The sequence below is a fragment of the Octopus bimaculoides genome, chromosome Z, assembly GCF_046866305.1.
Source record: "Octopus bimaculoides isolate indiv1 chromosome Z, ASM4686630v1, whole genome shotgun sequence".
Classification (NCBI taxonomy): domain Eukaryota; kingdom Metazoa; phylum Mollusca; class Cephalopoda; order Octopoda; family Octopodidae; genus Octopus; species Octopus bimaculoides.
In genome coordinates this window covers 27917301-27940098 of record NC_142944.1, presented here as the reverse complement: position 1 = coordinate 27940098, position 22798 = coordinate 27917301, and the positions used below count along the sequence as shown (strand labels likewise).

The following is a 22798-nucleotide window of genomic DNA, read 5'->3' as shown; positions in this document are numbered from 1 at the left end:
AAATGAAAGACAGTTGTTAATTGAAAGTTGTTCTAGAAAGAGGAGGTACATGGTAGTGCAAAGAATGGTCAGGTATGAAATATGTACCAATTCTACTCTCAAGTGATTACAGCAGGTGAGTAGTACCAGATAGAAGAGTAATGGAGGGATGAATGTTAGAGAGATGAGATGTAGGGAATGCTTGACTGGGCAAGATGGGTGCAGGTGTAGGGCCTAATACATACAAGCATAACAAAATGCTTCAAGGACCTCACTTTTGTCATCATGGACAGGTTCCCTCAAGCACAGTAAATCACCAATTATTTCAGTCCTTCTCATCTCCACCATGAAGTTCAATATCATGAGATCAGCTTTTACAACTTCATCTTCCTGGGTCTTCTTTCACAAGTTCCATGCACTTTAAGAAACCAACTGCATCTTTATGAAGCTGTCCTCATCCAAAGCATCACATAACCAAACCAATGCAGTTGTGTTTCTTAGATACTACCTCTGATTCTTCTTATGCATAATTTTTTTCTCAATATATTAGCACTTGTTTTATATGCATACTGACATTGCATTTTCAGTGGGGCATACTAGCTTCACATCCTCTGTATTCAGGGCCCATGTCTCACTACCATGTAGCATTGCTGCATGCACATAAGTATCATACAATTAGCCTTTCACTCAGAGAGAGAGAGGGAGAGAGACCTTTCAACACCAACAAAAGTAATAACACTGAGCTTTATCCTATTCTTATTCTATCAACTATACTTTCAAAACATCCTCATCCACTACTAATTAGGTCATCTAGGTAACAGAAACCATCTATTACCTTTAGGGAGCCTCCAGGACATTCAAGAAAGTACATTTCTCAAATGTCTTTAGTGTTTATTGCTCCTGCACATCTGCAAACAAATGCTACTTTCTCCATTAACCTTCATGTGATTCCATTACTCCTCTTGTGTACCCATAACTTGCACTGGATACACAATATAGAATTCTTGACTACAGCTCTCCTGAGTATCAAGCAGGGGCATTCACTTGATGGAAATAGTCCCGTTTGTTTTCCTACTTACTAGAACTCTGGTCTTTGCAAACTTAAGTTTGAGACCCTTTGATTCCCGATTTTGCTTCCAACCTGTAATTCTACTACAGATTTGACTATGAGAATGAGGTTGTCAGTATATAGCAGTTCCCAGGAGCAGCAGTTCTTAAATTTTTATATAATATCCTAGAGGACAATCATGAATAAGAAGGGACTGAGAACCAAGCCCTGGTAAACTCTTGTTTGTATTCTAAATTCATTGCTCTGCTCATGGCTAACTCTCACTTTACAGGCAGTACTCCATTCATGACTTGTGTGGCTTTCATGAGCCATTCATCTATCCCTAGTTTCGTTAGAGACAACCAGATCACAGAGTGAAGGTTTCTGTTAATGATTTTCTCCAGGTCAACAAGTGCTAAGTACAGTGGTTTACTTTAACTTAGTACTTCTCCTGAAAGTAAACCATTCAAATATAGATGGATGTGTTACCATATATATGTTTATGTAATATACTTATATGTATTATATATACAATTTGTTTGTACGTGTGCATGAGTGTGTGTGTTCATGTCTCTTTCTCTTCCCATTATACAGTTGTAGTGAAACTACCTATCGCCATTAGATACAAAACTACTATCGCCATTACATACAATCTTCTCATTTAAATATAAACAAGCGCGGGCGTAGCGGAGAACCCATCTCCTTGTCATCACGTGACTGATTAATATTCGAAGCGGCAACTTCTTCGAACCGTTCCCGCCAGAATGCAAACTGACGAATCACAGCCCTTAATAAGGTCATGTGATAGTGTTTTTCTACTACCGTCTTGGAGCCCCCTGAATGCTTTAAATAGAGCAACTCATACCCAGCAAATTTGTCTCGGTTCAGTTCTCTTTGAGATCTGTTCCGTGTACCACACGACAGCAGCAGCAACAATCAGCCAGCGACCACTTCAACAGCTTCGTCCAGCCAACGATTACCACCGCCGTCGCCACATCAGCAGCACGAGACTACAACTACTGACCAGCATCATCGTCATGACCAACACGATTCTACGATTACTACTAACCAGCATCAATCTCCACCAGTGTTAACACGACTTTCTATGTACACCAATCCAAACCACCGCGGCACATCTCTCTCTTCGATTCTGTTAGGTGACTCAGCTTCACCACGATAAATAAACAGACAAGAGATTTCAGCCAGCGACGAATGACAAACATCTGTATAACAAGAATCACGGCCCGGCATGGAAGCCACCACATCACAACTAGTGATCAGCTCTGCCACACACAGCCTCAACTCCTTTCACATACAGACTCATCCTATTGTGTACTCAAGAACTGGTATAAATGCTCACGTGTTACTGACTCTTTCTATCTGCTGTAATATCTCACATACCCATACATGTATCACTCACATACACACTTTTCTTTGTATGACGGCCTGTCTTTTATTATGTTCTTATATGTCGCATTCACACTCTCACATACACATACATCTTTAACGCTATAATAAATACCTCTGTTATTCATCTTATACGGTTGCCTTCTATCGTCTCTTCATTACTGGTATTTAAGAATTCACATATGTTATCGTAGTATAACATATTTGTATATCATCATTGATATATTATTTTGTGTTCAACCGTGTGACGCGTATAAATAAAAGGAGTCCTCTGTTTTTCCATTCGTCACCATTTCTCCTTTTTGAGTTCGCACGGTCGTTCTTACACAGTCATTGTAAATAAATATTCTTATCAGACAAGTTGTAACATTTGCAATGTTCTGTGAAAATATGTTTGGCACTTGTGCTGTTTATGTTCAAAGGACTAGGGGAAATTATCTACCTTGGAAAACAGGTGAGTGTTGGCCACCAGAAGTGTATGCTGTGGTAGAAGTTCTCCTCAATGAATTTTGTCTGATCTATGAATGCATAGATATTTGAGCATTTAAATGGCAATGAAAAGTCTCCATCAATTCAGTACTTAGAGTTGTGTTTTATTTGTTGGATACTCTTTACTCTTTTACTTGTTTCAGTCATTTGACTGCGGCCATGTTGGAGCACCACCTTTAGTTGAGCAAATCAACCCCAGTACTTATTCTTTGTAAGCCTAGTACTTATTCTATCGGTCTCCTTTGCCGAACCGCTAAGTTACGGGGACGTAAACACACCAGCATCGGTTGTCAAGCAATATTGGGGGGGACAAACATATATACACACATACATATATACAACGGGCTTCTTTCAGTTTCCGTCTACCGAATCCACTCACAAGACTTTGGTCGGCCCGAGGCTATAGTAGAAGACACTTGAACCCGGAAACATGTGGTTGGTAAGCAAGCTACTTACCACACAGCCACTCCTATGCCTATAGATGACATTGATTTGATTATATTATTTGTAAGCCACTTGATTCACTTACTGAAACAGGGTTATCAATTAACTAGTGTTTTAGAAGTAACTTTTTACTTATTCCAAGATGTGAAGCAATTCATAGGTTTTAAACACCTAATTTTCTTCTGGTACTAAACTAAAATACTTTAAATTATCTAGAACATTGTATGGTTAATAATATGAAATTATTTTGGGCATGCTTTTAATCCTGTATTTAACTATGTTCCTTACATCATTTCTATGACTGATCTAACTTTCATTGTTCCAGCATGTTCTGTTTGTGCTCTGTTTATACAGTTGTGTCTTTGATTATTGTCTTAAAAGTTTTCAGTTTTTCTGTCATCAGTTATTGCCATGAGAACTGCATACTAAGTTTTTTAATGATTTCTAACCCATATTATATTGAGCATTTTGTGAAGTTATTATAATTTGAGCTATCTACTAAACTGTTTTTCATTCACTTTGCCATTGTATTGTTATAAATTCAAAAACTTAATATTTCATGCACATTTAAATAGTTTTGCTATTTAATTTCCAAAAACATTAACACTTTAAATTCATTTATTTTATTGGCATGATTAATAATTTGCTTTTCTTGCATATTCTTTCTGTTTTTTAATCTATTTGTTTGCTTCTGGTATGTTACTAATATAATTAATTTGGCCTGCTTTTATTTGTTTATTTAGTGTTTATTTTGTCTAAGAATGTTTTATTTAATCTTAAAAAAAACTTTGTTTTTATAATATTTTGTTGCAGTATCATATAGTGAATATTGTGATTTGTAAATAAAACCTGTAAATCTCTCTACACTAAGTTGATGTATTTATTGTCATGAGATGAAATAGAAACTAACATGTTTAGCAGGCAGGGCCCTTCATAAAGAAGGAATCAGAAATGTGTTGAAGAATATATGAAAGATGTTAGAAGCTTGAAGATCACAAGAAAATATAGTTAAAAATCCAAAAATATGTGAGAGAGAGAGAGAGAGAGAAATAAAAGAAAATAAATTAGCTAAAATTACAATTTTTGCTACGTTGGGATTTTTAAAAATGTAATTTTTCAGGATATGTCTTTAAATAGCAATAAATTATATTAGTGAATATACAAATGAATCCTGAGAATTTCAACCGTCCTCCTCCCATACCAGCCCACAAGCAATATCATAGGGCTGAACCAATGCACTAAAGTACAATAGATTGCAGATTTTACAAGAAATGCAATAAATAATCAAAGAAAGCAGTACAAATTTGTCCTCAGTAGTTTGGCATTGGAGAACTACATTTGAGAAGTCTGGAAAAAAATGGATGATCTCTTAGATTTGTGACTTCCGACTTTTGTAGAAAAAATATATACTGTATTTTATTTGTTTATCCTTTTCATTTTTTATTTTCTGTAGCATACAGTCATAGGTGCATGAACAAGGAAGGGAGTAATAGGAAGGAAAAGAAATAGTAGTATCAGGGGTTTACCTAGAGAGTGATAGGGGTGATGAGGAGAGTTAAGAAGGAGGAGATGCAGTGCTACACCATGCTATTTATGAGTGGGGAGAATGGTGTGTGAAGTGATAAGGTGATGATGAGAAGCCAGAATGTATTCTCAACTTGTTTTAAATAGCATAGTGACAGGAGAATTGGGGAAGTTAAGTAAAGGTTGACTGGGTGCAATTCCTCCCCACTTAATCATTATGATTCAAGAGGAAAGAGAAGGATAAGTAAGAGAATATGTGGAGTTATGGAGAAGAAAGATACATGCACAAATCAAGTACTTTCTTCACAGTTATGGGTGACAATAATACAGTGAGTAGAGGAGATGATGTGAGATGAAAGGTTATAGAACAGATCCAATATGTAGGTGAATATATGGTGAAGTAATGATGTGAAGGTATAGAATGAGTACTGGACAAGGAGATATATGCACAAAACATGCACTGTCCCACTATTTCAACAAATATTTTACCAAGTTTTTTTTTTTTGTGGTGGGGGGGGGGTTCAGATCTTCTGCAGCACCATGTATATCATTGGTCAACATGGTCCTCTGTCATCTCTTTCATAAGCTGGAACGTCTTAAGGTCATTTTCCACCATTTCATCTCAAGACTTCCTCTGTCTGCCTCTTCCACAAACGCCATCCACTTTGAGTAATTGGCACTTATGCAGATGTCATCCACCATATGCATCATATGCCTATATTATTATAGTCTCCTCTCTTGTATGCCACATTTGATTCCCCTAATACCCAGCTTGTCTCTCAGTTCATTTATACTCCATTATTTTTGCACAGTAGCATGACATATCCAGCAAAACATACTTGCCTCATTTCTTTCTAGTCCCTGCATCCCCCAAATTTAAGACCCATGTCTCACTGTTCTGCAACACACTTCACATACAAACATCATACAATTTGCCCTTTGAGAAAATTCCTTTGTTGCCAGCAGAAGTAATAGTTCCATGAACTTTTTCCAATCTGTTCTTATTCTAGCTACCTTGCTTTCAGAACATCTGTCTCTACTGCTACTCTGGTCTCCTATTAGTTGTATTTAGGGGGCCCTCTAAGCATTTGAGCAAATCTATTTACCAAGTGGTCTTAGTTCCTACTGCCCCAATGCACCTACAGCATATAAATACCTTCTCTATTAGCCTACATTTGATCCTACTATACTTTTTGTGAGTCCATTGTTTACACTGGACACACCTTATGGTATTTCTACTCCTTTTACTTTAACACCTTTCAGTCCCTGATTTTGCTTGTATGTCTGGAATTTCTGCTTCACTTCTTTTACTGATTCTGTTATATGCACTGAGTCGTCAGCATATAGGAGTTCTTAAGGGTAGCTAATCCCAAATACTCTGCTATAGTTTGGAGGACTATAATAAATCTAGGGTAAGGTTGAGAACTGAACCCTGATATATCCCCACCTGCACATTCAATTCATTACTGATTTTAACATTACTGACTTCTCCTTTGCAGTCACAAACCATTCATTTATACTTAATTTCCTTAGTGACCAAATCACAGTACAAAGGTATATAGGCTTATTCCTAGCCACAGAAAAGATGGCATCATGATGTTCTCCATAGTGTGTTTCCCTTGTTGATTATTCATACTAATGAGGATGGGGCACTCCAACATTTCCTTAACCTTCGACCCAAACCCCAACCTGACACATCCACACTCGTTCGTCTGGCTGAACTTGTCCTCTCACTCAACTGCTTCTCGTTTGCTGGTGATTTTTACCAGCAGATCTCGGGAGTGGCCATGGGAACGAGAATGGGCCCCAACTATGTGAACCTGTTTGTTGGCTATGTTGAGGCCCAAATATTCTCAAGTTTCACTGGTCCCACCCCCAAACTATACGGCCGTTATATTGACGACTGTATCGGTGCGACCTCACTCTCCCGCAAACATCTAGACTCCTTCCTCTCTTTTGTCAAATCTTTCCATCCTGCCCTCCACTTCTCCTGCACTATCTCTGACACCTCTGTCTCCTTTCTTGACATTTCGGTCAGCATTCATCACTCCACTGTCACCACCTCCATCCCAGACTCACACTCAAACCTAAACTATTCCTCTTCCCACCCTAAACACACCAAGCTTTCCATCCCCTATTCCCAGTTCCTCTGTCTACACAGGCTCTGTAATGACGACCATGAATTTGAGACTCAGCCTCAACTCATGGCTCACCACTTCATCCTACATGGATATCTCCCCACCACTATCCACACTGCCCTTGCCAGAGCACATTCCATGGATCATGCATCTGCTCTCTCCCCCACACCTGCCCTGCCATCTCCCATTTCCCCTCAACTACATCCCTACCTCTCCAATGCACCATTCTCCGAGCTTTCCGGCGACTCCAGTCCGATCCCTCCACTTTGCACATCTTCCCTAACCGACCCCCTCTCCTCCTTCAAACGAGCCCACAACCTAGGAGACCTCTTGGTCCACAGCTTCTTCCCTAACCCAACTTCCCAACCTGGCTCATTCCCATGCTGCCGCACTTGCCCTTACCTCTCCAACACCACCATCATTGACCCTATCATATCACTCACCCCTTCACCTGCACTTCTACTAATGTCATCTACTGCATCTCCTGCTCTCTCTGCCCTTCTCTATATATCAGGCAAACAGGACGCTGCTTGGCTGACCAGTTCAAGGAACACCTCCAAGACATCTGACTCGGCAATGACACCCTGGTTTTGCACCAGTTCCGCTCTACCAGTCACTCTTTGCAACACCTGTCTGTGTTCAGATTATCCTTGTACAGGGACCATCTGGACTCCCATCTTTGCCATGAACAAGGATTAATCTTCTTTCTTCCCTCCTTTGCACTACATGGGCTCAACTCTCCTCCCCTTCTTCATCTAACCCTCCTCCCCTCTCCTCTCTTCCTCTCACACCTACTTCCTCCCACCCACCTCTCCTCTTCACTCCTACTCTCTTCTCTTCCCTTCACTCCTACCCACCTCCCTTTCTCCTCCCTTCATCGTCACCGCTTCCTTGTAATCTCACCCCTACACAATCCAACCCCCACCTTCCCTATCCATCCCTTACTTCCACATACCCCATCTCTACCCCCACTCTCAGCCTATCCACACCCCACCCTTGCTTTCCCTATTCTCGCCTCCGCCACATCCCAACACCACCACATCACACCACCACGCACACACTAGCACTGACCACTTCCCAGCCCCACACCATCATTCACATACCTACACATGCACATACGCACACGTCAAAGTTACCAGCCCTCTTCCACACGCAACGCACATACATACTCTCTTATACACATGCACGCATACCTTCATTTTGGGATCACCACTACTTCATTATCTCCCCTCCTGCCTAGCTGTCCTCTGTGACCCCTCTATCCGGCATTCGCCATGATATATTGCTAGCCACTACACATTCTTCATTTTCTCTCCTTGTTTCTTTCTGTGGAAGAGCGTAGGCTTGAAACATTAAAGGCTTTTTCACTTCCCGAGCGTTAAGCTAATGCATCTGTTTGTTGTCAACATCAACTGTCTTCATCTTTTGTTTTTTTGTGAATTCTCCGCATATTAACTATTTGGTTCAATATGATACATTTGTGACATGCTTATTGTAGCAACCCATTTCCTATAATAGATGGGAAAAAATACTTTTGATTTTGGATTTCCCTTCTGTTTTTGATAGCAGCACAAACAATCCATACTCAGCTCTTACCAAAATCAGTGATGACAACGTATGTCAGGTATTTTTTTTTGTTAGAAAAGAAGAATTTTCATATTTAACATTGGAAATTTTGTTCACTTGTGCACCACACCATTTTGAATTAACTGCTAAGATTTTAAAGTAATAAGAGCCAATTTATAAATTATTGTATCAAACTTGAGGAAATAGAATGCCATGCAAGCTGTAACATAACTGATATTAAAGTTGCTCAACAAGTAATAGATATGTTGTTTGAGTCCTACAAATGGGACTTATGTTTGTCTTTCATTTCTCTCCCAATTTAGTGCTTATAATGTTTAACTTGGTAACACTTTTGTTTAATATTTATTTCCAGTTTCAAGTGTTTGCTGTTTATCAAATTCTGTTAATTAATGTTTAATTTTTGTTAGTTTAAATTATCTATTTTTTCTTTCTTATTTCCCTAGGTGCTGAGAGACGGGCTCACATAAGACCCCGCGGCTGTATGACTCGAGAAACAAGTGGCACATCAGTTTGTTGATACCTGAAGCAATAAAAGAATGTTGCCATTTTATATATTCCCTTTCTTCTGAATAATGGAAACTGATTAAAAAAACAAAAGATAATCAAGTCATCCAATGTATAAATATACATGTTAATTTAATCTTCTAATTGTTCATCTCAAAAGCAAAAGTTTTTAAATGAAATTAATAAATGTGAGGGAATGCAGAGGAAAAATTCAATCATTTTTATGATTAAGTTTTTTCTTGTATTCCTTAAGAATTTTTAGTTTTTTTTTTTTCAATAACTCCACAAAGTCATTCATAAAACTCAAAATATATATTTAATGTTTATTTTTGGCTTAAGTTTCTCTAGACACGTGACATAATGTAAAGTTTCACAAATCTCTGCTCATGCCAAACTTTCAAAATATACTGAAATGCATGTGTAATTTGTATGTCTATCTGTGTGTGTAAAAGAAATAGGCAAAGAGATATGAATAATTATGGATGTTAAAATTATAATTCAGACTTTCATTAGTCATTGCATTTTGGAAATAAAAAAAATAGGGACCAATATGAGATGTATGAATGAGTTCCTGTCACAATCTAAAATTCTCCTTTGCAATATTTTAACACATTTTTCACTCTATAAGCCAAATTTGTGCACTACCACTGCACACTCTTATGTGAATAAAACTTTAAGCAGCCAAGGTCTATAGCTTGTTCTGCTGCAACTTGTAAGTTTTATTATCATTTAGTTAACGTCATTAACATTGAAAATAGATGTTGTTTTCAAAGGTTGTTGTTTTTGATGCTCTTTAGTTCCAGGTCAGCATTGATGAAGCAAATTGGCAATCAAAATTGTTCCAGATATAACTAGCCTAACTTTGTTTTCTACAGTTTTTTAAGTTCATAAACTTTAGCCATTCATCTCATAAACAACAAGGCAGTGTAGAGCATAATTTTCAGGGCATTGCTTTTGACCAAAGATGAACTTGCATCATCATATCTTTTTGGAAACCGTAACTAGCTTGTGGAAAAGTTGCAAGCTCTCTTATGTAGATACCATTGACAGATTCAAAATGTGAAGTGCAAGACTTCGGTAAGGTAATGTAGGACTGTGAGCTCTGTCTAAACTAAGGTCACCAAATACTTACAATATTTTTTTCAGACAGTGTTTCTAGAACTATATATATACTTCCTTCTTTGCAATGGTAGAGTGTGATGTGTGAGAGATTTGACTGCTGTTTCTTAAAGGTTGGTGGCTCACTCTTCTATGCTTATGTAGAAATTGCCTCAGTAGGTTGTAGAAGATGACATTGTTAGTATAATTATTACATTTTAGGAATAACAGAGTAACTCAACCAAAAGAACTTTGTTCAAAGAGCAACAGCTTTTGCTGGTGTGAAAGATATAGTTACACATACACACGCTCACATAAATAAAAGATATGCATGCACACGCACACACACATGGTTTGGACAAAATAATGGAAATACTTTGTTGCATAAAATTTTTGATATTTAATACAGAGTTGGTCCACCTTTAACATTGAATACAGATTTGATACATTGAGGAATTTACTCATACAATCTCTGAATGGTTGTTAGTGCAATTTTCAGCAATGATGGTGGAAGGAGTCGGCTCCTCATTTTCTGCTCCAAAATGCATCATAAATGTTTTATTATATTGAGATCCAGTGATTGTGGGAGCCAGTCCAAATGGTCTACTTCATGTATGTGCTCATTTTAATTTTGGATAACATTAGTTTTTTGAATCAACATTTTGTCCTGGAAGATTTCACTACTATCAGGGAACAAAGTTTGTAGCATAGAATGAAAGTAATCTGCCAAAATACTCAGATAATCCTCAATATTAACTCTGTCAAGTAGAACAACTAAAATGCCAAAATATAGCTGTTCAAATCATTACTACTACTTCTATGCTTTAAAGAAGAGAACAAATCCTCAGGGTTGAAAGTTCTTTGGGTTGTCTCCTAAAGTGGGGAAAAAGGGTGAATGATGATTTATCAGAGAGGACATTATTCCATTGAACCATTGACTACTTTTGATAGTCTAGACACCATTTTTACCATTATCAGTGTCAATGAAAGACAAGATAGGCTTAGCAATTGCAGCCGTCCCATAATATACAGCTTTATGGAGCTCACAATGAATGGTTTTGGCTGACACAGGGTTGGCAAGAAGATTTCTTTAGCTCTGCTGTCACTTTTGCTGCCATAGTCCAATGGTTTTTAGACAATACATTTCACTATTTTGTAGTCCTTCTTTGTGAGCTTTGCCTTCTGTTCAGAATTATGATTGCTAAAGCTGGTTTTACCTTGGATTTGGAATGCCAACATGATTCTAGAGATTGTACTTCTCAAGACAAACGATTCAGCACTCCAGAAATTTGTCTTTGGAAATCATATAAGTCATTCACATTAATTTATTCAAATATGAACATTTGCAAAAAAAAGAAAAGAAGAAAAAAATAAATACTGCATCTGAATACATATATGCAAACTGCAACAGTTTTGAATTTTTCATATTGCCAATAGAAAAAAAAATTGATAAATAAAAAGTGGTGTTTCCTTTATTTTGTCCAATCCTATTTTGTGTGTATGTGTCCAGCTCTGTCAGCATGATCTGCAGCTTATCTATGGTTTTGGCAATGAGTACAATGCCACCTGTCCATTCAATGTCTCTGATAACCATTTCTAAACATGGTGAAGAGCTTTGGAGAGATTTTATTTTCTTCTTTGATATCCCAACTGAAAAACTCTTACTTGTCATGGTAGCAGAGCTATATCAGTGGTGTATCCAGAGTTCACATCCTTGAACATTGTAGTACATTGACACCAAATAGAGGTAGGATGTAATGAAATTAAAGAAGTAAAGGAGTACATATACTTGGAACACATTGTGAATATGTGCCTAGACATGGATGGTGTTTACTTCAATAAAGGAGGTGCTCAAGGCTAAGCTAGATAAGACCATACATGCCAAGCTCTTCAATAGCTCTACATCCAATATGTGCTCTAATATGCAAATGCCTTCTGCTATAGCCCTGGACTGTCCAAAGTCTTGTTAGTGAATTTGGTAGATAGAAAATGAAAGAAGCCTGTTTTTATGTGTGTATCCATATCTTGACATCACATGATTGTTGTAAATGAATGTCATACATTTCCAATATTGTGTGAAAGCATTTATAGCTATAGGGAACTATTACTTTGCTTGGAAACAGTAAATGGCTGGTGACAGAGAGGGCATGCAACCATAGAAAATGTGTCTCATCCAATTCCATGTGATCCCTGCAAGAGTGGAAAAGTGGGAATTAAAATGATGATAACGATATTCACATGTCCAAACACGCACACAAATATAAATATAATTGTGTGCAGATGAATTTGTGTGTGTGTGTATAAACTTTTTTGTTCTCCATTTTTCTCCTTTCAACCCTTTCTGTCAGTAGGCTCAAAATGTCAAAGACTTTTCCATTCTTCTCAAGCATCAAACTAATACACCTGCATATTGTTCTGTCAGTTGTTTTTGTCTTTTGTTTTCTGCAGAGTAGTTGATGTTTGGAAGGGCATCCAGCCATAAAAACCCTGCCAAAACAGATACAGTAGCCCAGGGTAGTTTTCTACCTGGCTGGCTCCTGTCAACCTTCCTCCCCATGCATGCATGGAAAACAGATGTTAAACGATGTATACACACACACACACTGATTTGCTTAAGAGAAATGAGAGAAGAATAAATCAGTAAATGCTGCAGAGTATAAATGTTTCTCTTCTGATCTTCAGGTGAAATCTTTATTGAATAAATAATGGTATAATCAGCTAAAACTAAAATGTTATTTTGAAAAGCTGCAATGCAAAACTTGATATAAACATCTTGAAAACTCAGCTCTTTTTATTATTATTTTATTGTAACTATGCTTTATGTATTAAGTGTCCTTGCTGTATATTAACAAGGAGATATCGTTTGTCTTTTACTTTTTTGATTCATTGGACTGTTGTCATGCTGGGGCACAACCTTAACTCCAGCACTTAATTTTTTAAGTCTGGTACTTTTTCTTTCAATATCTTTTTTGAACCACTAAGTTATGGGGGCATAAGCAAGTGAACATTGGTTGTCAAGCAGTTGATGGAGGCAAACAGACATACAGTCACATATATATAACAACTTCCACACAGTTTCTATCTACCAAGTTGACCCACACGGCATTAGTCAACCCAAAGCTCTAGTTGAAGACACTTGCTCATGGTGCTGTGCCATGGACTGATCCCAAAACCATGTAGTTGTAAAACAAACTCCTTAACTGCAAAGCCATACCTGCACACACATATATATATATATGTGTATATGTATATATGTAGGTACGTTTGTATGTAAACATATGTATTTATGTGTGCATGTGTATATGTTGGTATATTTATAGGTATGTGTATTTATTCTTTTGCTTGTTTCAGTCATTGAACTGTAACTGTACTTGAGCATCTCTTCAAAGGGTTCAGTCTAAGCCTGGTGTGTTTTCTGTCAGCTTCTTTCTGTCAAATTTTTATTATGACATAAGCAAACACTGGTTATCAAGTGGTGAGAAACAAACATGCACACATACACACACATATGATGAGCTTCCATAATTTCTATCTACTTGTAAAGTATTGGTTGACCTGAGACCCCTGTAAAAGAAGAAAACTTCTAAACACATAGCCATACCTTTGTGTGATTAAGAATTGAGGCTGTATTTCTGGGTTCAGTTGAACCATGAAAAAAGAAGATTTCTTAACCTTACACCCATGCCCACACCTAAGTTTTGTGAAGATAGTCTATAAACAAACTTAGCATTCAAAGCATGAAGTAAAAGATAATCATGCAGATATTAACTTTTAATGCTCATTTTTTCTGAATTACTATAGTAAAAAATAGACAAAATATTGGAATGAATTAGGTCAATCAGGTCTCTCATAATATAATACATGAAAAAATTATGTAAATACTGTATTTTATACATGGAGTCTTAGCATGCAAAAATTGATATAAAAGGAATTTGAGCAAAACTATAATTGTTATGTCTAGCCAGTCATGATACAATGATGTATGGCAAATTAGGGGTAACTACTGTCTAATGTGTATGAAAAATGAATTTGACTTCAACGAACTAATACTGTATTACCTTAAGGTGAATGAAAACATTAAGTTTGCTCTGGCATTTACCATATAGCATTTAATCTAGCTCTCTATTGTTTACACTAACTATACCATCCTTATGCATCAGTTGTTAAAAGTAAAAAGATATACACTTATCTATTCTAGATATTGTATCTTATATATATATATATATGTGTGTGTGTGTGTGTATATATATATATAATAAGGAGAATGAAGAATTTGAACATTCAAACTTTATGTTCATTTCCAGTTAGCTTATTCATAATAATTGTCTGACACGTGTTTCAATTGTACTAATTGCATATTGTTGTATATTTATATTCAGCAACATATACACACACTCACACAGAGTCTGAAGTCACATTGATGTGACCCAACAATGTCAAAATCACAACTACTCAGTTGCTAAACTCACAAGGATTTTGTATTATTGCTATTTCAAAATAATTTTTAAATCTCTTATATCCTCTGTGGTGTGTTACATATTTTTTTCATTTTTACAAATATTGCAACTCCAAGGATTTAAAGACATTGAGTCAGATAATGATTGATGATTATTGAAGTAAGAAAAAAAGATATACTGATCTTATGTGAGTTACATGCACTACTGATATTGATATCGTCATTGGAAAATGTTTAACTATAATATAATTTAATTCAGCTCCCTTGTAAATTTTCAATCTCTGTACAGTAAACCACCAAACTATGAGTCAAAGAGGGAAACCTCTATACTATTCCTAGAAAAAGCAGTCAAATTTCCTTTAAAGAAATTTCCTTTCATCTTCTTGTTAACTTGCTACAAATTGATCAGAACCTGATCACTGATGAGATTATCCATCTTCAATTTACAAGAATTAATAATAATAATAATAATAATAATAATAATAATAATGGTTTCACATTTTGGTACAATGACCAGAAATTTGGGGGAGGAGATAAGTTAATTACATCAACCCCAGTGCTCAGCTGGTATTTATTTTATTGCCCTTGAAAGAGTGAGAGGCAAAGTCAACCTAGGTGGAACTTGAAATCAGGACATAAAGACAGATGAAATGTCAAACACAATTAGAAGATCATGGCCTGTAATAAACCAGATTGACTTTATTTATTGAACAATATTTTAACAGCACATCTGTTTTCCTCAGATTCAAAATGAGTCAAAAATGATAAAAGATTATGATACACAAATATTCAGCTGGACTATATATATTATGCTTCTTCCTAGACACAAAAAGACTTCAAGTTTCATTTGTCTATAACTGGTTTAACAAGAAAAAAGTAAAAAAAAAGGAAAGAGCTGTTAGGCAGATGTTTTGTATAAGTTTAATGTAATTCTGTAATTTTGTTCATCCCCTTAGAATATGATACAAATAACTCATAAATATATTTATCTTCACATGTTTTAAGGATTGAAAGTTTGGTAGAGACAGAATATTTAAGATGTTCATTAAAGTTACAGTCATTTGTAGTGACATGCTCAGCAAGTTCCATCGAAATAGTGTTATTGTTCCTGACATTATATCTATGCCCATTAAATTTGTTTTGTTTTTTTTTAATGTTGTGCAGCCAACAAGATTTTGAACTTGAGGAAGAGACATAGTGTTGAAATATTGTTCTAAAAGCATAGTAAAGCTGTATTTTGTTACACCTCATGCTCTTCTAATTGTGTATTTACTTTCATAAAGAGTTAGATGAATTTTCATAAATAACAATAAGATGAGTACGATGTGATTTGTAATAGAGATTGTTTATTTACCTTCATGAAGAGTTACATCAATCTTTATAAATTATCAAAATCTAAAGATGATGATAACAGTTTCAAATTTTGGTATAAGGCCAGTTATTTTTACGGAAGGTAGTAAGTTGATTACATTGACCCCAGTGCTTAACTGGTACATATTTTATCAATCCCAAGATGAATGGCAAAGTCAACCTCAGTGGAAGCTGAACTCAGAATGTAAAGTTAGAAGAGAAACCGCTAAGCATTTTGTCCAGTGTGCTGATTGTGCCTGTTCACTGCCATGCTGATAATGATAGTTTGAATTCTGTGAAATATTTTCATTAAAAAAATCTCTTTCCATCTACAAAGCAATATTATGTTAAATAGATTCACGATAACATTTCTCCTCTTCAATCCATAAATTCTTTTTACTATCCATTTTACCATTCTGCCATTATCTCATCTTAGATTATAATATAGTGAAGTGCCAGTTGTTTTCCATAATAACATTGATTTGTGTTTCTTAGCTGGTTCAAATTGGTGTTTTACTGATAATTTTAGAGCAGAAACTGAAAATTGAGATTTATTGTTGTGTGTTAGACTACTACAAGTCCTTGAATTCTGGTGATTATTATTGATTAATGATAGTTAACTTTTCATATTACCTAAGACTTGTATATGAGCAACTGTCTTGAACAAATTGTTTATATTTGCATATAGATACATACTTTATGCTCCTCTATCTGTTATGAATTAAATTTTTTTTTTCATTTCTGCCTAAAAATGATAGAAAAGTAAAAGGCAAAAATTTTGGAAATTTTTGCTCCAATGTTATATTTCCTCCATGCAGTTACTTTAACACTAGAAGTATGGATGAATCTAAGTGTTTTATTATGTCTTACAATTTAAATGTTTTATATTGTCACTTCATATCATACCAGATATTTTATATATGAATAAACTTTGTTTTATATTTCATCATTATGTATTTTATATTTCATGATTGTAAGAGCTTGTTTCAGTTTTTTACCTTATATATCAACTTACTGCCCGAATTTTACAGACTGTGATATGTCACCTTAATTGCCTTAAATGTTTTTCTATTCTGGGTATGGGGTGGGGGAGACATTGATTGAGAAACAAAAGTAGGAGGTAACAATAATTCAAAAATGAAAGAATATTGAAATAAATTTCTAATCATAAGAATTTGATTTGAAAATATTTTCTAGTATTACAATTGTATAACTGTACACTAATGGGATAGTATGCAAATGAATACATAAAACTGCGGGAGTCTAGAAAAAGTATCTATGTATGATATTTAAAAGAAAGAAATAGAAAATATAACAAAATATGATATATTGTTGTACGTAATTTGCTCGTGTGCATAAGACCAACTATTAAACTTATATTCGTATCCATTTTAGAATTTAGATGTCTGAATCTACATCTCATCATTGCAGGAGTATGTCTCTCCTTTATGATTTATTACATAAAATACTTCAATTTATTTTTATTAATTTAAAAGAGTGAATAATTTCAAGATTTAAAGAATTTTTAAATGCGAAAATATTTCTGAAGTGACAATTTAAACCAATTAAAAACACGATTTTTTTTTTTCCCAAATGGGGCAACTGTTATAAATTCATAAATTTAATATTTTACTCGGTTTAGCATGTGCATATGACTGTAAATATATGTTGTTAACTGTAACTCCTTAATTTGAACAAAAAATGTTTTATAAAAATTGTCAAAAACTCTTTTAATTCAAATTACAATAAATGTAAACAAACAAAGTTTGCTTTTAGAAGCACTGAGATGTATTGAAACAAACTTTGTTTGTTTACGTTTATCGTAATTTGAATTTAACATACAGCATCTTATAAAGCTAGATTTATAAGTTCAAAAATTGTGGATTAACTTGTCAGCGAGAAGTTTAGCTTAATGGTAAAGCACTTGACTGGTAATCACAGGGATGCGAGTTCAAGTCTCATGGCTGACTGTTGACAAATTTTTCTGCAAAATATGGATATTTTATCCTGATCCTGCTGTTCCATCAGCATTATTCTGCATTTGAGAATAAATTATTTCCTTATCTATATCTTTCTTTTAGTTCAGTTTTATTTCAGTCATCGTATTTTCTTTATATAGTATATATACATACATACAGTGGCAGACTGTCTAAAAATATTGGTTGCCAGGAGACTAAGGGGGCCCACCCGCGACTACAAATAGGCCCATCTGTAACTACAAGTGGGCCCACCTGCAACTACAAGGGGGTCCACCTGCAACTACAACGCTATCATTTATTTATTTTTTTTTTTTGTTGTTTTTTGTTAAAAGTATTCTTTTCAATTGTCTACAAACATAGCCAGGCTGAAATAATGCATTCTTCCAAGAGTGAATAAAAAATTTTGAAACTTGAGGGCATGGGCCCCCATATATAGATTCTAATGGTGCAGGGGCCCACTTGCCATCAGGCAAGCTGGCAACCTGGCCAGTCTGCCACTGCATACATATATGTATATGTGTGTATCTTTTAATCCCTTTTTTCTTCCTATATATATATATTCTTTTATTTATTTCAGTCATTTGACTGCAGTCATGCTGAAGTACTGCCTTAAAAGGTTTTTTTATTTGAAGAAATTGACCCCAGGATTTATTCTTCGTAAGCCTAGTACTTATTCTATCAGTCTCTTTTCCTAAACTGCTCAGTCACAGGAACACAAACACACCAACATCAGTTGTCAAGCAATGGTAGGGGACAAACGTACTTATATATACAACGGGCTTCTTTCAGTTTCCATCAACCAAATCCACTCACAAGGCTTTGGTCAGCCCAAGGCTATAGTAGAAGACATTTGCCCAAGCTGCCATACAGTGGGACTGAACCCGGAACCATGTAGTTTGGGAAACAAGCTTCTTGCCACACAGTCACACCTGTGCCTATTATATATATATATATATATATATATATATATATATATATATATATATATATATATATATATATATTTTAATAATGATAAGGAAAACGAAGTTTTTCCACATCTATAATTTTATTACACAGTTATTTACAGCATTCTTTCTAGACCGTATATTACAACTGCATCAACTGTTCTCTGTTAGATATACATCCTGGTGTCATTGTCAGTACTATTTCATCAGGGTTCTTATTTACTGCCATTTCAAGATGAAACTGAAGAAATCAATAAGCTGAATAAATAAAGTGTTTTTTAGGAGGTAAGGGTGTTACTATAAATAGTTGTAGGAATCTTGACCTAGGGTTCACCTCCTCTAAATGTGATAGGTGAAGTAAAATATAGTCCTAAAAATAGGTCAAGGCTGGATTAAATGTTTGTGTAGATTCATTACTACTATAAGAAGTTTACCACTCCACTCATTTCAAGGAGAATATTCTTAGTTTTAGAGGTATTCAGTTAATTTTGACTTTTATTTTTTGTTTCTTGTTTTCACAATTGGTATTCTAACAATTTATAATTTTTTTTATTATATAAAGTGCAATGTCATCATCATCATCATTTAACATCGGCTTTCCATGCTAGCATGAGTTGGACGATTTGACTGAGGACTGGCTAACCACATGGCTACACCAGGCTCCATTCTGATTTGGCTGAGTTTCTACAGCTGGATGCCCTTCCTAACGCCAACCACTCCAAGAGTGTAGTGGGTGCTTTTATGAGCCACCAGCACAAAGGCCAGTAAGGCGGTACTGGCAATGGCCATGCTCAAAATGGTGTATTTTACGTGTAACCTGCACAAGAGCCAGTCCAGCGGCACTGGCAACAACCTCGCTTGAATGTCTTTTCGTGTGCCAGGAAGGCGACGCTAGTAGCAATCATGCTCAAATGGTGCTATCGAATGTCTTTTCACGTGCCACTGGAACAAGTGCCATTAAGGTGACACTGGTAACGATCACGCTCAAATGGTGCTATTTACGTGCTACTGGCACGGAAGCCAGACAGCTGCTCTGGCAACGATCACGCTCGGACAGTGCTCTTAGCGCCCCACTGGTACAGGTGCCATCACAATTTCGGTTTCATTTGCCCCAAATGGGTCTTCACAAGCCAAGTTTAGTGTCCAATGAAGGAGACGTTGGCATGGGTGCCAGTCGTCGAATTTGGTTTGATTTCGATTTCACTTGCCTCAACAGGTCTTCACAAGCGGAGTTTAGTGTCCAATCAAGGAAAGGTACGCATAAGTGGGCTGGCTGTTAGAATTGTTTAAAAGTAAATTTTCTTGCATGAAGACACCTTAAACCACATTCCTGTCTAGTGTTTATCAGATTAAATTTAGAAGTGAAAATTTGGTACATTTCCTTTCTGCATAAGTTACATCTTTTACTCCCTATACTATACAGTTTAACCTTACTAATAATATCACACCCAATTAAATATATTTTGTTACTATCCTTCAGCAACGAAATTAATTTACTGAGACTTGTAAAATTTTTCTTGTCTCTATATCCGAAACAATTTTTGTGGTTAGCTATTCTTTGTTCGATAAAACATGAGCTGGCACCTATATAGAAATACTCCTTGTTTTTTTATATGTAACTTTGCACCTGTAAACCACATTTTTAATCTTACATTCAAAGTTTAAGGAAAAATGCCTATTCTTTGTGCAATCACAGTTATTCTTCTAATTCTATTATTTTTTATTTTGGTTTCATTCATGGTAATTTCTAACTTTTTCGCCTATGTTCCTGGTTATTTGCATTATTCCCATTAATGACATTCTGGGTACTGCACTTTTAAGCATTCTTGTCTTCCCTTCCTAGTCTCACGTTTGAGTTAGTTATAGTTGTTTCCCTTTGATCAATGCTTCTGCTATAACTATTTCTCGTGTCCCTAGCTTAGTCAGTTATATTAATATCATTACTATTTATTGCTAATCCACTATTTATATTCAGGTTATTACTATCAGTATTCTCATGGAAATTCCTTAACTTACTCATGCTATGTGTTGCTATAATTTGCACAAGGTTCCAGCTATTAGAAAATGCAAGTCTAATTTTATGTCTATTAACACATTAAAATATTTACTATTTTTTTGAAAATATTTTTCCAGCAGAACAATTTGGGAGTGTTGGAAAGAATTTGCTTTCAGAAGGGAATTATATACCACTCCACATTACTAGACACATTTTCACTAGAGAAGTTTTTGGTATGGTTGCCAGCAGTTTTAGTTATGTACCTAGTAAAAGTGTTTAACCTATTTCTTTGGTTTTTATATTTGGTCCACTGGTCATTAACCTTGTTAATTATTTATGTATTTCTAGTGAGATGGTTCTCATAGTGATAACCTCCTTTATCTGAGTGCAGCCTACTAATGTTTCAGCTATTATCTAAGTTACATAATACTTTATTTGGCTGTAATTCCTTAAAACCATTCACCTTCGTATTAGTTGGTATTCCATGGTTCTCTCCTCTTAGTCCTTAGCTGGCTATTATTCATCTTTTTTCCATTAACTAGTATACTGCAATTATTGTCATGATTATCCTTCTTACTACATTTCTTTATTGAATTGTTGATTTTGTTGTAGAATTTTAATTTTTCCCCATATCCTGCTTTCCATAGTGCTACATTATAAAGTCCTTATTTTGTTTGAAAATTTCTTCATTCACTGTTAGGTTCGAAATTTGGATAGACATGTTCTCTAATATTGATTGGGTTATGCATTTAAGGTGATTACTATTTTTATATATGTATCTAAGGTTCGTGTTAGGCTTATGATAAAGCTTATAAATCCCTTCACTTAAATCTAATGTAACATCAAGAAGGTTGACAGAGTTGAGTTCATTCTTTATTGATATGAATAGTCCTGGGTTCTTATAGAAGTTTTTAAAAATTCTCCTGTACCTCTCTATCTCTGTGTCTGAGGGTTTATCCAGGGTAAAAAGTGCATCATCCCTGTATAGATCCCCTCCTATATCAGGAAATTCTTTGTTTATGCTAAATAGTAAGTAGATTCCTACTAAGTCCCTAACTTGCATGGAGTCTGTTGATCCCATAGTAATATTGAACATCTTCAGTTTCACCTTTCTAACCCAGTACTTCTCTTCAAATTTGATAACTCATTTTCTAGCCACTAAGATAATGTCTATCTCTTCTCTAGTTAGTTCAGAGTTGTTTCTAACAAACAGGAATGCCTTATTTAGGAGGATAGGATTTATAGAAGAGTAATAGTTAGTAATATCAATTTGCATAAATCTTGCTCTATTTTTATTGGTGAGACTAATGAACTACTTGATGGCAACCTCGGGTATCAGTCTGCCGACCAGCAGTGGTATATAGTGTCATACTGTCACATGGTGCTTCTTTGTTTGGCAGTACTTCACCCCTGTTTGTTGATTTTTGCAGTGGATGAAAGGAAGGGACAGTGTTCTTTCATAATATTCTGTTTTCTGCTGGGGAAAATGGTGACCAACACAGTTGTCATGCCTCAAACAGCTTACAAGAGCATTGCCATGTACAAAACAAAAGTTTACAAGTAGTTTTCACACTTTAGGAATGGTCAGTTGTTATGTGGAGACCAACCTCATTCAGGGCAACCGGTGACCTCCCCAACTAATGCAAACATCATGAAAATATACATATATATATGTGTGTGTTTTTATATAGATAAGTATATATGTCTCACGCGCACGCTCTCTATACATGTGTGTGTGTGTGTGTATCTCTCTCTCTCTCTCTCATATATATATATATATATATATATATATGAGAGAGAGAGACACACACACACACACATGTATATATATGTATATGTATATATATATGTG

General features: G+C 35.5%; 1 protein-coding gene and 1 long non-coding RNA gene across 13 annotated transcripts in view; both read left to right on the top strand.

Annotated features, from left to right (window-relative positions):
- The window catches only part of LOC106883550 (protein diaphanous homolog 2), a 124605-nt gene extending 111603 nt beyond the window's left edge, over window positions 1-13002 (top strand). For 11 of the 12 annotated variants that reach the window (XM_089365014.1, XM_089365008.1, XM_089365012.1 and 8 more), the window contains one exon: window positions 9060-9842. In XM_089365014.1, the coding sequence (XP_089221140.1) occupies window positions 9060-9133 (74 nt within the window). In that variant the 3' untranslated portion in view covers window positions 9134-9842. Of the gene's footprint in view, window positions 1-9059 lie in introns of all 12 variants that reach the window. The other variant, XM_089365013.1, reaches the window with a different exon arrangement.
- LOC149132186 (uncharacterized) overlaps window positions 1-22798 on the top strand; it is a 158352-nt gene that overhangs the window by 111603 nt on the left and 23951 nt on the right. The gene's annotated exons all lie outside the window — the stretch shown is intronic.